General features: G+C 31.0%; 1 protein-coding gene across 2 annotated transcripts; it reads right to left on the bottom strand.

Moving 5' to 3' along the window:
- Positions 1 to 210: 210 nt before the first annotated feature.
- On the bottom strand, positions 211 to 13,427 carry LOC137919313 (sodium/potassium/calcium exchanger 5-like). 2 transcript variants are annotated; one of them, XM_068762366.1, is made up of 10 exons: positions 13,317 to 13,427; positions 10,206 to 10,325; positions 8,891 to 9,109; positions 8,595 to 8,731; positions 7,401 to 7,571; positions 6,697 to 6,916; positions 5,881 to 5,997; positions 4,364 to 4,585; positions 3,923 to 4,024; positions 211 to 938 (listed from the first exon to the last, which is right to left on the bottom strand). In XM_068762366.1, the coding sequence occupies exons 2-10, from the start codon at positions 10,285 to 10,287 to the stop codon at positions 607 to 609; spliced, it is 1,602 nt and encodes a 533-aa protein (XP_068618467.1). In that variant the 5' UTR covers positions 10,288 to 10,325; positions 13,317 to 13,427; the 3' UTR covers positions 211 to 606. The 2 variants fall into 2 exon arrangements, with proteins under 2 accessions (XP_068618467.1, XP_068618460.1); XM_068762359.1 differs by having other exon boundaries at positions 213 to 938; positions 4,364 to 4,588.
- Between the last annotated feature and the right edge of the window lie 1,055 nt (positions 13,428 to 14,482).

Genomic DNA, 14,482 nt, shown 5'->3' with positions numbered 1-14,482 from the left:
CTGAACGTGTTCCTAATTCAAAATAATTACAATATAATATTTTGTCAACAATAACATTTATTATATATTTTAAAACTAGATATGAGTACACAATGTGATACCGGTAATCAGATCTAATATAGTAACCGTCCTTATAACAATTACACTAAAAAGATGACAAAGTTCAAAGTGTTATCTTTCTTATTCATCTATTTACTCATTATGTTCGTTTCGTTCATATATAGTCAAATTTGATTATAAAAAATTGAATAACACTTCTATACTCAAAACATGTACTAAAACTGCTTTTCATTATTATAATATATAGACAGATAATATTCATTATGTTCTATGTAAAAATAACTATCACATTTTTCAGAACGAAATCGTTAAGCATTAAAGTAATTAATATTTATATACATACATGGCATTCTATTTTCTTATAAACCTTATAAACCAAATTAATAATAAGAAAAAAATCACTATACAAATTGATTAACGATATTTACAAATCTGTTTGCTTTACGCTACAAAAATGCCTTAAAAATCTTTGTCTTCCGGGCTCATTACTGGATATACATTTTATTACTTCGCAGAGGTCTTAATTTTCAAAACCGTATATCATAATTAGCAGAAATCTATTCCTTTATCAATAATGATTCCCATTTCGACGAGTATAGCAATCGTAATGAAAATTGAATAAAACACGACTAAAACGCATCCGACTGGTTTCTTCAGCTCGAATTTTCCTATAAAAAGTGTGATGTACAAGCAAACCAAGGCCACTAATAGAGAGCCAACGATGAAACCGATGCCGGCGGAATTTATATATACCGAAGTAGTTTCACTGTTTTGTGCCACGAGTGTTATGGTTTTGATGAACCAGGGAATTCCGAGAGCGAACAGTATCGCCAAAGAATTCGCACCCAATGCGTTCGACACTCCCATGCCTCCTTCACCTGTTAACAAACATAAACGATCTTTATTAATAAAAATGAATTTCCAAATTTGATGTTAAACACAAATCTCGTAACAAATTCATATTTTTTTTTTATTTTTTACACGTAAGTATCTTCTAGGGAAAATTAAAAAAACCGTAGATAAATAAGTAAAAACCAACACCTATTTGTTTCCTATGAGTAAAATAACACATTAAAAATCTGCCACATGTTTAATATAAAAAGGCGTGATATGATGTAACCAAACAAAAAATAAGAACACACCATGTGAAAACCAACACGTTCTATTATCAAAATGAGTTCGCATTCTGTTATTAATATAAAGTATGGTCAAAAGATATAATTATAAATTGCAAGGCTAATAAATAGTACGTAAAAAATAGAGGAGCATTGATTAGTAAACCATTAATCAGAAATTCTTCGACAACTTTCATAGATATGTAGATACTGTGAACTCAATGAACTCTTTCTTCGCCTTATCACGTGTGGGATTTCGTAAAATCCGTACTAAGCTGACTTTTACTTGCGAAAGAAATATTTCTACCAAATTTAAAAAAGTCATTAAACCAGATTGTTTCAGAAACATCGTGATGTCGTAGTACACAGGTAAAAATCTCTAATATAGTTCTCTAATATATAGAGATTAAATTTTTTAACATAAATCTTTCTACGCAATTATATTTACATATTTATAACATATATCATTTTTATAACAGAACTCAACTTTAAATTGGTGCGCAATAAAATCATCATTTATATATAAAGAATTTCTTTAATTAGTTATTTACACTTATATCACTGATAACACGTACCACGCTTCAATTTCCACATTTTCTTCATTTATATTATGATAAAAAATTATATATAAGGTCTTTCAAACAAAATACAATAACGAAATTAGTGATGTACTCGATGATTAAAGATAAAAATTCAAAATTGCATTCCTTTACGAAAAATTAATAATAATTTGATTATCATCTTTGATATCCGACAAGGATCCACAGATATACTGTATTAATTGCTGACTAAATCCGTGATAGTGATATTTAATACAGCTTTGAGGTCGTTAGCAAACAAATCAAACAAACATATTTGTTATCACAGCTGAGAGTTTCCTCCTTGTTTATACATATGAATATATATAAATTATTTTTATTTTAACTATAGAATTTAAGTCCTCTGCAGCAATTCACTTTTAGAAAACGATATCAAGTATTTTTTTTAAAAGATATTCAAGATTTTGGGCGATGCCACATGTGTCTGCCACTTTAATATCCATAACGATAGATCGTACAATAGAGAGTCGGTAGACAATTTAAATGTTAATTAAATTGTAATTTATATTTAGACTTAAGATGTTCGTATTTATAAACCTATTTATTTGTTTTCCAAATAAAAAATAAGAGTGAAATGTATCTCGGATTGATAACTACTCAGTCTGTGAACATTCAAAATAATAAAAACGTTTATGTAAATCCATTCAATAATAGAATTAAAATATTCTATTATAAGTTTCTCGAGAACGCATCTTCGGATTTGTCAATAAATTGTTTAGCATAATAGTCTGTTTAATAAAAACCAATGGTTCACTTCAATCCCATTGCTCAACACCACGACAACATTATAACTGACGTAAATAATATCAACAACAGCCTTCCTTCGACCAAATCATTCAATTATTTCTACACAATTGCTCATATTCTATTTACATGTATTGCGCAGAAATGTTATGTTAAAATTTAAAACTAGTATTTATGACAAAAATATGATTATTCGCAAGCTTTTAAGAACAAACAAAACGGATCTAAAATCATTCAGATTCATGAACTTTAAACTCGCATGTTAGGATGCGCTAAGAATTTGCATATATTTAAAATCTTTGGAACAGCCTAACACTTTGGGTCATTTTAGTACTACTCTTCTCTCAATTGATAGGGAAAAAAATGTAATTTCTACGCTATTTATCATAAAAACAGATACGACCTCATCTCATAATTTAAAGAAATAATGGTAAATAACCATTCAAATCGCGTAATGGCGTAACTCGTTGGCTGGTCACAGAACACTAATATCAATTAAATAAGTATACTAGACGCGAAGATAACGCGCAATCGCGGTTGAGTGATAATTCGCTGTTGCTATTGAAATAAACATGTTTAAAATTTAAGTACATATTCGAAAGTACTTAATATACAACATGTAATCGCGTGGTTTACATATTATGACAATTCGCTGCGAAATAACTTGCAAGGAAACATTATCTAGATTCTATTATATAAGTACGATAATTATAAATAGTTCTAAGGAGACAGAAAACAAACTTTTATTAAAGTAATTACTCCTACAAAGTTTATACTTTCAAAAGCTATTGACCTAAACAGGCTGGTAGAAAAAAGAAAACTAATAAAGCTTATTTAACACTATTTATCGATTTGACCACTTTAGTACGAGCGTCGACTATAGTCGACGACCACAGGTGAATGCGCACAGCCGACTCCTACCTGTCTCGAAAATGAGCCCATACTGCTCACTTTTATGATGGGAGTTTTTTTTAAATTACAAGCGAATAGAAATATAATGGATTCATTCACCTAATATTATTATAATAAACTGTAATTGCAGAGGTAGGATAAAATTTCCTGGTTGACGGCTAAAGTCGACGCTCGGGATTGCGCGTTCATATCACGACCGTTGACTAAAGCCGACGCTAGGCCGTGCACGTTCATATTACGGTTGTCGATTTAAGCCGTCGCTCGGCTGTGGGTATGGTATTGTGCCCGTCAAGTAGTGTAGCGAAGTGGTGTATTAATAGAAAACAAATACTATTTATACAAATGATTTTTCTATTTCATGGTATACGATTTTTTTTCCACAATAACCTTATTTCATGCATTGAGGAAAAAAAATAGCCGAATCTGACAAACTTTTGTATTTTTTATTTTGTTACAAGTATATGGATTTTTAAATAATATTTTTATACGCACCTCTTCGCGACATGATGAATATTGAACAGGCTTCTGGAAGACAGCCGCCGAAAGCTAAAAACGTCATGCCCATCACGGATTCTGGTATCTGGAACGTATGTCCTGGAAGAAATATATAGAAATATAAACATTATTTGAATAACTATTGTAGATTAACAAGCACCAGCATACTTTGTAATAAATTACCATTTACAGTGTCAATACACGCAATTTCTAATGCAATCTAATTTGTAAAACTGTAAATGTTTTAAACCATAAATTACGAAGGAATTATATAAAGTAAATAACAATTTTGATAACGTGCAAAAATTATTTTAAATCCATGGAAAAAAAATCACAGTACAAACTATAAAATAACATGCCATTGCTTCAAGATATTGTGATTAATTACGAAAACATATAATTTGTATCAGTTGAAAAACATAAAGAATAATAACTCACCAATTACAGTCATACTCCAGGAAACAAAATAAGAATTGACACCAATCCAAACGATACACATAATGAAAGTCAGCGGATAGAGTTTCCTATATTTAGCGGGTAAAGGAATTGTGAAACTCAGAATCAACTTCAAAGGCCACGTGAAAACCCACCATATTCTGTAAGGTAACGAATTTTCGCGAGGGTAACGCCATAAACTTTTTTCCGGCTTCTCCGACACCTCTTCTAAAACAAAACATTCTTATGAGTTATGTATATATGGCCTTGATTACGTCATCGTATTTATCTCTGACTTGCGATCGTTAATAACGGGTTCGATTGGATACAATCTTATGTAATTCACACTACGTGCATTAATATAATACATAAGATTGTCACTGCTCACAGAGAAATTTATAGAGGATAAGCAACAACGGCATTATAGCCACACTGCTATCCCCCATAGATAAATCGTGATGACTGTAGTAAGTTAATTTGTGAAATTAATTCAGTTCAATTGAGTTCGTAGTGAGTGCTTTTCAGATCAGAAAGCGTTTGAAACCTTTGTTTTAAGTTGAAGGATGCCATTGTAAAGTAAAGAAAAATTATTTTAATTTTTATGTAGCTTGGACTCATTTAGCAATTTTTTCTTCATGTAAATGACACATCATTTCGTTCATCATTTTCGTTGAATCAAAAAGAAAAATGTAAATTGTATTCTTCTTATTTTCAGCCGATGGAAGCCCAACTAATGAAAAAAACTTGAAAGCTTTAACGAACAACGTAATGTTTATGGTAGGCGGTTAATCTTACACTATCAAAGAGATTACAGGAATTATCGCTCTACGGTAAAGGACGGGGTGTAGAGTAAGCAAATTGTTAGCTAGGCCTCAAGGATTTACCAAAGCAGATATAGCCGCCAATAATGAAAACTACAAAGAAAAAAGACGTTTATCTTATCAAAAAATCTAAGGATAAGGTTATTGTTTTCTTATCTACATAAACTATGCTCTAAATAATATTTAAAGGCGCATAATTAAAAAGATTTTATATCTATTATCTTATATCAAGACGCACTATAACAAAATCATTCATTACGGAAATCACACATCGCATTAAGTAAATATTATGAATATGCTACGAAACTTTTGTTAAACATTTTAACTTCTTACGCATCGTATCGAAAAATACATACGTAGATTTCTACTTCAAATTAACCTGAATTTGAAAAGAAAAAAAAAACATTTGACCGGGTCACTCTGAATTGACAAATGCAATTTATTGATGGATAGACCTGAAAGTCATTTTTCGGAAAAGCTCCGTTGGTGTAAAACCAATAGCTTCTTTTTTCTCTTTTACTACTGTCTATAAAAGTCGATCTATCGATTGCAAGGACTATATGTAGGCGTGTTATTTTTACAGAATTACTATTGTGAAAATATGTAATAAAACGCATGAAGTAAGCATGATTAAGTACTTATGTAAGTCATAGTATGCTAATGAGTACATTACTGTGAGTATGAGAGAATATTGTTTACCTTTTTCAGCATGGCCAACTTTTTCTAGATTGGAAATGTTATTTGTTTTCTCAGTGTCATTGAAAGCCTTGTTAGGGATACCTTCTTCCACTTGCTTGCTATCCCTTTTAATTATATCTGTAACACAAAGCAAACAGAAACGATAAAGTCAAGAGTCGCAGAGGAGTATTTATTTACTTAGCTATTAACTTCTTTCTAGCTTGTAAAACCTTTTAAAGTGTTTTTATTTAAACAAACCTTTTCTATTTGATTTTTCTGATACTTTATCTTAACTGATAATATTTGAAAATAACAAACTGTTTTGAATTTTTTTAATAACTTCTTTAAACTTAGAATTAATAATAGTTTACCCTATTAATTAAAATCTACTTAAGTTAATTGTAACCATTAATTATTTTACAGAACTAATAGCAGTCTCTTGTCCGCTTCGTATGACTTCACTAAGTTTTCTGGGTATCGCGATTATTCTGGGGATAGCGACCACCAACCCAGTGAGCGGGCTTTGTGAGAATGATCATGGTAAAAGAAGCATTCAGAGAAACAGGTTTCGTAGACCTGAGGAGGCAACTCGTGGAATCCTCGTCCAAGGTTTTCCAAAAAGAACGCAAACTTAAGTAATGAAGATAAACGACTAAGAAGAAGTAATTGATAAATCTAAAATTCGTGTTTTTCATTTATTATTTTATATTTTTAATAGCTTTTGACAGTACAAAGTCGGCTAGTATATGAATATGACAATAAACTTAAATACATTTTACACACAATGTATTAATATTTATTTCAGGTTTTTATTTTTTAATAAAAACAATAACTTACTTGTGTTATTCTGACGATTTCTTTCAACGAGCGCATCGTAAAAAGCAAACGCTCGGGTGCTATTAAACATTACTATGAAATATATAACGTATAGAATTAACAGCACAAGAGCCTCGTACCACTCAATACGGCCGTCCCATACTATGATAACGAGAGCAATAACGTTGCACATGTATATTAAGACGTCTCGGGTTACCGGCCGCCGTTCTATTGCGATAGGCTTAAACATAAAAAAAAATATTTAGATTTAAGGTCATTAATAATTTAATTATTTACATGAATATCGAGGAAAATTATGATATATACGATTTTGTTGGTAATGATGATAACAAGTAAAAATTTGTCGGATACTACAGATTAAAAAACTATGTTGCTACGAAAATAGATTGCATAAATATTTAGGCTGTGGACGAGGTGAACGGATGACCTTTTAAATGTCACCAAAAGACGTGGGATGCAGGCCGTTTTCGTTTAGTTTTATTGGAAGCTAACACAGGAAATTTTTGTTTAGCGGTAGGCATTTTTTAGCTGAAACGCTGCTATTATTACTTATGAACATACAGAAACGGTTCTCTTCTGAATATTTTGTTTCCTAATATTAATAAACTCTTGATAATTCCATGGATTAATTTTGAAATAGAAACATATCAAAATGTAATGTATTGTTAGAAAAAATATATATAATAAAATCAATAGGTATTTACAGTCACGGCAGCGAGACTCCCGATGGCAGCTACGCCGAGAGCGTTGAATATAGCCGATCCAATAATTGTGCCGACACCCATGTCCGACTGTGTTAGAAATGTCGAGATTGTATTCACGAAAAACTCGGGACACGAAGTTGCCACCGACATAAACGTTGCTGCAGCGACGTTCTGAACAGATAACATTAGTCAAACTTCTACCATAACAAAGGTACCACTACTATATAGGTTCTCATGCACATAAACAGGATTCAATAAAAATAGGTTCATTCTGTCGGAAAAAAAATACATAGAACAACAAAAACCTCATAAAATACCAAAAAAATATGAGAAATGTTCTTTATAAATTATTTTTAAATACATTATGCACTTATACATATTTTTTTTTCTGTTACGATACTTAAAACAAAGTTAATGAATAGTACTTTGCGGTAGTATTTGGTTTAATTTTTTTTTACTGAGGCACCTTGAAAAATGGCGAAATCATTTCGTAACAGGTTTGCTTAATTGAGTATTCTGCATAAGTGTGAGATTAAACATATTAGACATTTATTCGTAACTGGCGATTTAAATATTTTGCAATTGTGCTACTTATATTTGTTAATCAAAGTAATTGGGGAAATGAATTTTACTGTGTACCAATGTTAATAAATAAATATTTAATTAAAATCTACTTTTTGACCCAGCTGTACCTGACCTGTATGTAGTAAATACAGATTCAGCAGGTGTGATTTTTGACGAACAATGTGTTATATGCACTTTATAGCTCCTGTCTTTCTGCATATTAATATAAAATGCCACACTTCATTTATTGTCCGAGTATCATAAGTGATAAGGAAATCTTTTTCGGTGCATTTCTATTATACTAAAGTGTGCTTGGTATAATTGATTTCCTACATGTCTACAGTATTATAGAATAGGCCTTTAGATGCTATTGCAAATGGATATTGTTGATCGGAACTGTGCTAAGCCAAATTTAAAATGCGGAATACAGTTATTGTTACAATTAATTCCACCTGTTTTTCTCAGGAGTGTAAATTTTTTCCAGCAGTTTTGTCTACACGACGAGAGAGATCTCATTGGTATATGACATTTAGCAATTGAATTTTGCACCGCGCCATCCCTTTCTCAATAGTGTCTTATAGTATTTAGATAGGTACTAATTTGGATATAAAATTATTAATAAAGACGAACCTGCGGTATCTTCAAATCCTCGCAAATCAATTCAACACACGGAATAAAAAAGTCATTGCATACAATTGTTAACAGTGTGAATGAATAGATTCCAAATAAAACATATAGTAGAAACGCTCCATGCAAAAGTTGTTCCTCTGCAAACATAAAAAAAAAAACCTTTAAATATATTTTCGGAGTTTTGTACCGATTTAAGCTTTTATCGTTACATATTATACAAACAAATAATTTATTAAGAAGTTTCAAATTACTGCAAAGTTTTTTTTAATTTATGGTAAGTTTTTTTGTACACTTACGTGTAAATATATCGTCGGGGAAGCTGTTAATTGAATCGCCTCCAATGCATTCGACTTCTTTAACCACATTCTGTGAAATCTCGGTTCTCGTCCGTAACCAGGGTGTCCAATGCCATGTATCCAATTCTCCATCAAGTTTCCTCATCAGTTCCTCAGTGATGTACACCGTTTCACCATTATTATTGATTATAGGTACGTATATAGTATCACTGGTTGAATCTGAAATGTTAAATTGATGTTTACAAACTCGGCTTATTTTATCATATTATATATTTATATATATTCTTCTATAAAATTATCTTGCCATGAGAAAAAACCTTTAATATAAAATTTATGCACATCTTTAAAATGCTGCACCGTATGAAGTAGTCATATTGTGTTGGGGGCACCCATTTACATAAATTATTAGCTTTACAAAATTAATATTTTTTAAAACTAAATGATACCAACTTAAAATAACATAAACCGAAGAGTAGTGATTTTCTTTTGTATTTAGATGAACTGACTTTATAAAAACGTGTTTTTAGCGTCGACTACAGTTCGTTACAAGCCTGTTAACCGCAGAGATATTATGGCGTATAAATCAGTAATCTTGTTTGCATTTATGTTGTTGGACATCGATTTTGGGAGCGTTTAGCAAACATGTGATTATTTGCGATAACGGTTATAGATTTTTTCTTGCGCCGCTTTACGATAACGTTTCTACATGCAGATATCTACACGCGAATAGCTTAGTGGATTTGGATACGGTTCATGGACTTTGGAAGTGATTAAAAATATTTTCATGTTGGCGACATCGCTATCACCAAGCAGCGGTTTTTGAATAATGATTTTCACCCATCGTTTCATAGTTTTTCCGGGTTAAAGGTAGCAGTATCTAATAGTGGATTTTTTTACTAGATCGTTAACCCATAAAGCGCTTAAATCGCTTAGACGGTTATACCATGGAGTGACAGGGTCCAAGGACATCTAAGAGATATCTTGATGTAAGCTATCACTCGTCTCGTAGTTTAAAGCTCTTATTCGAGGTAATCCTAGAAGATCTAAACTCAGGTCGCCATGCCTTGGAACTTAAATTTACATTAAATTCGAAATATGAACACTCACATACATTGCTATACAGTTCCTTGAATTAAAAAATCAAAAAATTAGAAACTCTTTTGTGGGAAATGTATACAGTATTACTATACACTCAAATGTAATATTTCATAATTGTCACGTTATAAACTTTAGGAGTTGTTCAATAAAAGTATTGTAAAAAAAATTCTGTTTTAATTTTAAGAGTTTAGTATACATAATATAATTAAGTACTTACTGAATTCTTCATTAGCAGCTACTTGGTAAGTTATACACAATATTATAATTGCGCACACCGATATATAAAACGTGGCATACATTATGAATTTTCTTTAGCGATCCTCCAAAGTGTTCAAAACTGAAACAAAATGGCAATGTTTTAGCCACAGATATCTCTACACGTTATTCTTCATACACAAATCATAATTTTAGCCATGAGCACAGATCACTCCCAGAGGTTATCATCAGGTCTATCTGGAAGCGACATACGTGCAGCTTCTCCCGACGACTTTAAGGAAGTCATGTATCCACCTTGTGGGTTTAACGCATTATTAATTTTCACTTAAATCCTCATAGATAAACGCAGAATATTTACTTTTAAATTAGAAATAAAAAGGTACGAAGCACCAAGATAACTAATATGTCCAAGTGGATTGTCAGGTTGAAGTAACGGTGAGCAGGTTAGATACCGTTCAGAAATGGTGTGAAAAGTGAAGACCGTAAGCGCGTCAAAACGTCCACCTACAAAGTGAGCACTATACACTTCATCGTATAGTCCAATGGAAGACCTTGGACACGCCTCAAATTACGATTATCATCATCTTCATCATCATGTCTGCCGATAGACGCCCATTGGAAGGCTAAGGAGTCGTATTTGATCGGCTAAGATCGGTTTTTCGCTGCCCGCATCCAGCGACCTGCCGCGATCTTGACTAAGACGAGAAAACACTTAATAAATGACCTATAATCAACGGTACTTTTTGTATAGCCACCGTACTTTTCTCAAATACTTGTAGAAATTTTCCTTTATCACCTAAGTGCTAAATAAATACCTTAGTTAATTGATCTTACAAACAGAATTCGCGAAACAAGACATTACACAAGGTGATATAGTAAATCGGTAATTCCCTCCGAAAAATTAACACTTATGTTAAAACAGATATATCTGATCTTGAACAAATATTTGTAAAGGCTATTGATAGAATTCACCAATTTGAGGCTACATATAATATTTTCTATTTTAAGTTTCATATCTAATTAATACACATTATACTACTTATTTTAAACTTTACTACTAATAGAATCTCTACGGATTTATTGTTATAGACGTTACAGACATTTCAACCATAAGTGCTGCAGGTAAAGAAAGTAGTAAGGTGAAACGAAATATATATAATGTATGATCGTTTATACGCACATACACACAGATATATGTTTATATATATTTATACATATATATATAAATATATATATATATGTGTGTGTGTGTGTGTGTGTGTGTAAAGCGAAAAAGATTTTTTATACATTTAATTGATAATATTGTTATTATAGTACTAAATGTAATGTACACTATTAAATTTATAAAGGTGCTCATCGCTATCCAATGTGAAAAATATTACATTGAAGTTGAAAATTTGATAGATAAATTACAATATTTAAATTTATTTAAACTCTAGTAAAGGCAGTCCGTTCGTAACAGCGATATTATTAAGTCATAATCCAGCCTCTGAACAGTCCAGTTAAGATTTTAAGCCGTAGTGTTATTTTTTTTTCAATAAATTCACTATGACTTTCTGACATTCGTACATTACGTAAATACAATGATATATATTATTTTCAGACAGTACTATTGGAAATCTATTTGTGAAACCTATGTCAAGTTGCGGGAATCTCGAGGGTGTATTTTTATGCAAAGTTTACTTTACTAATCGATTATACGTACTATAAACTATCTACAAAATATATTTAAAATATAAACCAGTTGTACGACTTTCTGGTAGTGGACACTACATTCATAAACATGAGGTATAGAAGTAATTATTCCAAGATTTTGAATGTTATTATAAAGTTTATATATACCACACCAGCGAGTGGTGAACATAATTAATCTGCCTTGCAGGCAAGTCGAAAGTCAAGTGATAAGCTCACCGAAGAATTTCAACAAGGCACAATATTTTGCAACTCAAGTCCGTATAATTAATATGTTGCTTACTGTAAGAAAGCTGTAATATTCCGCAATTTTTTAAATAGCTTTGAAGTTAATAAAACTACCAGTTTCTATAGAATCGTGGAATATTAATTTAACCATAGAATTCGTCGAGCACTGCATATTGACTCAGAATTCATTTAATTATTTTAATTTTTTTCAATATACATTTTAATTTACAATTTTCATGAAAAATAATTTAATTTACAAATTAAAACTGTTTAATTTTTAATTAACTACGCAAAAAACATTCATTTTATCACGCTCGTTTCACAATAATAACTGTTTAAGATAGTATGAGAAAAATGAGGAAAATTTGTTAGAGATTAAAGAAAATAACGAGAAATATTTCAACTATCGAGGCCAATACAATATACCTGAACAATTGCCAGACTGTTGTATATACAACATTTGATTTATAAGTAATAAAATTTATAATTATATGTAACAATAATATAAAATATTAATCATACCGGCCGGATTATCGACCGGAAATTATTAATAAAAGATAATATTTCACACACGAAATTTGTATCACGTAAAGGATAATTTTAATTTATTGCCTATTTTAATAAGCAATAGTAACTTTATATGGGTATGCCATTTTGTTAAAAATAAACTTAAAATATCTACAATTATTAATTACTAATTTTTAAAAATGTCAAATGTATATATACATTAATTACAACATATATCTTTTACAAACATGAAAGCAAAACTCAACGAAATAGGCAAATTCGTTGTATTTTCCTGTTTATATTTAACTACTGATTGCAAATTTGCATCTGCTTAGTGAGCACTTTTATTGACATAATTCAACTCCGACTGCAATCTCTCATGAATGATTTCATTGTAATTAGTAACATAAACATTTTGTTAAACATAATCATTGACAAAAGGAGATACGCGATAAAGTGCGACTCAAATAAACCTGTGTAACTGTTACTTATCCTTCGGTACTCTTAGAGCAATGCAAACAATTATGTTTATATACATATCGAGAAATGAAGTGCATTACGATCATTGCAAAAAGTATAACCTATATATTTTTAATGGAGTTAATAAACACAACATTGCTTACGACTATATGGGATAGATAAATCAAACTAGACTCGCTCAGCAGACACCTCACTCAATACTTACTGAATACACCGTCGACACGTTAAAATGAACGTCACTTCAAATACTCAACATCTTCGATAATTTATCCAACAAATACAATTCCGATAGTCAGCTGTCAGCGGTTTGCACGGATTTCACAGTCAACACTGAAAGAAAGATACGAACTACAGGGTTTTTAAACGATAATCTTAATTGATAAGACTCCCTCATAATGATTAGTCGCTTCAATTATTATTCTTGTATCTACGTTCACTATTTATTAATTTTATATTTACTTATCTAACATTTTACCGCACACCCCATTTTTATCTCTTACATTTTTTTAAATTAAAATTACGTAATTAATCTATATTCCAGTGCATCGGCTGGTTGAAATAGCCTACTGAGGCTTAATGTTCCTGGAATTGAGATCACAGATCTGCAAGTGCAGCATATAACGTCGACTGGAGACAAAGTACATTGTCAAGGTGGTCGCTCTTCCGACTGGATGCAGACCGCTTCCAATAGGATATTTTGGAAATCTATAGGGTGGCCCGTACGATGATAAATGATGAATTAATCTATCACTGACCAGATTTTTTTTAAATGTTATTCATTGTAACATATTTATTATACACTATAGGTTTTACCCAAAGCGTATATTTTTGATTGATCACACAATTAGTTTAAACTATTTTTATATCTTGCGGTACACATTCACACGTAGCCTAATGCACTAAATACTTGTGTCACTGCTATAATAATTAAACGTCATTAACAAATATGCAATTAAGGTTAAATTTGAAAAATCCCTTCCACGGATTGGAACGATTAATTTAAACTTCTGCAAGTTCCCGGTTAATATTTTCTCCGATTCCTCAATAATTTCATCATTGTAATTATATATGATTTTTTTGAAGTGCTCTAGGGTCATGAGAAACAATGGGAATTTGTAAATACTCATTTCCAGAAAACGACTGATGATGTGTTCTAATTTTATGATTTAATTATTCATTGATACGTATACCAAACATATAGAACATAAGTACTAATTGATTTCGAAAATTTCGTAGTGTAAAATAGTTTTTTTATTTGTGCAAACACGTATTTACCCGAGTAATACTGAATGGCCTTGGTAAATGTTTTCAATTGAAATTGAAAGCGATATCGATTGCCTTCTGGTTATCTTATGTGGCAGGTGTCTTATA

Source organism: Battus philenor, unplaced genomic scaffold, assembly GCF_028537555.1.
Source record: "Battus philenor isolate CCGP_79_NKW_IND1 unplaced genomic scaffold, ilBatPhil1.0.hap1 SCAF_1, whole genome shotgun sequence".
In the NCBI taxonomy this organism is placed as follows: domain Eukaryota; kingdom Metazoa; phylum Arthropoda; class Insecta; order Lepidoptera; family Papilionidae; genus Battus; species Battus philenor.
Note: the sequence above shows the minus strand (reverse complement) of the source record. Positions and strands in the feature narration are given on the sequence as shown.

Coding starts and splice junctions, on each gene's coding strand:
- LOC137919313 (XM_068762359.1), bottom strand. CDS start 10,287: ATGTATGCCACGTTTTATATATCGGTGTGCGCAATTATAATATTGTGT. Junction 8,732..8,890: donor CCCCGACGATATATTTACAC/GTAAGTGTACAA, acceptor TTATGTTTGCAG/AGGAACAACTTTTGCATGGA. Junction 7,572..8,594: donor AGGATTTGAAGATACCGCAG/GTTCGTCTTTAT, acceptor TTATCTGTTCAG/AACGTCGCTGCAGCAACGTT.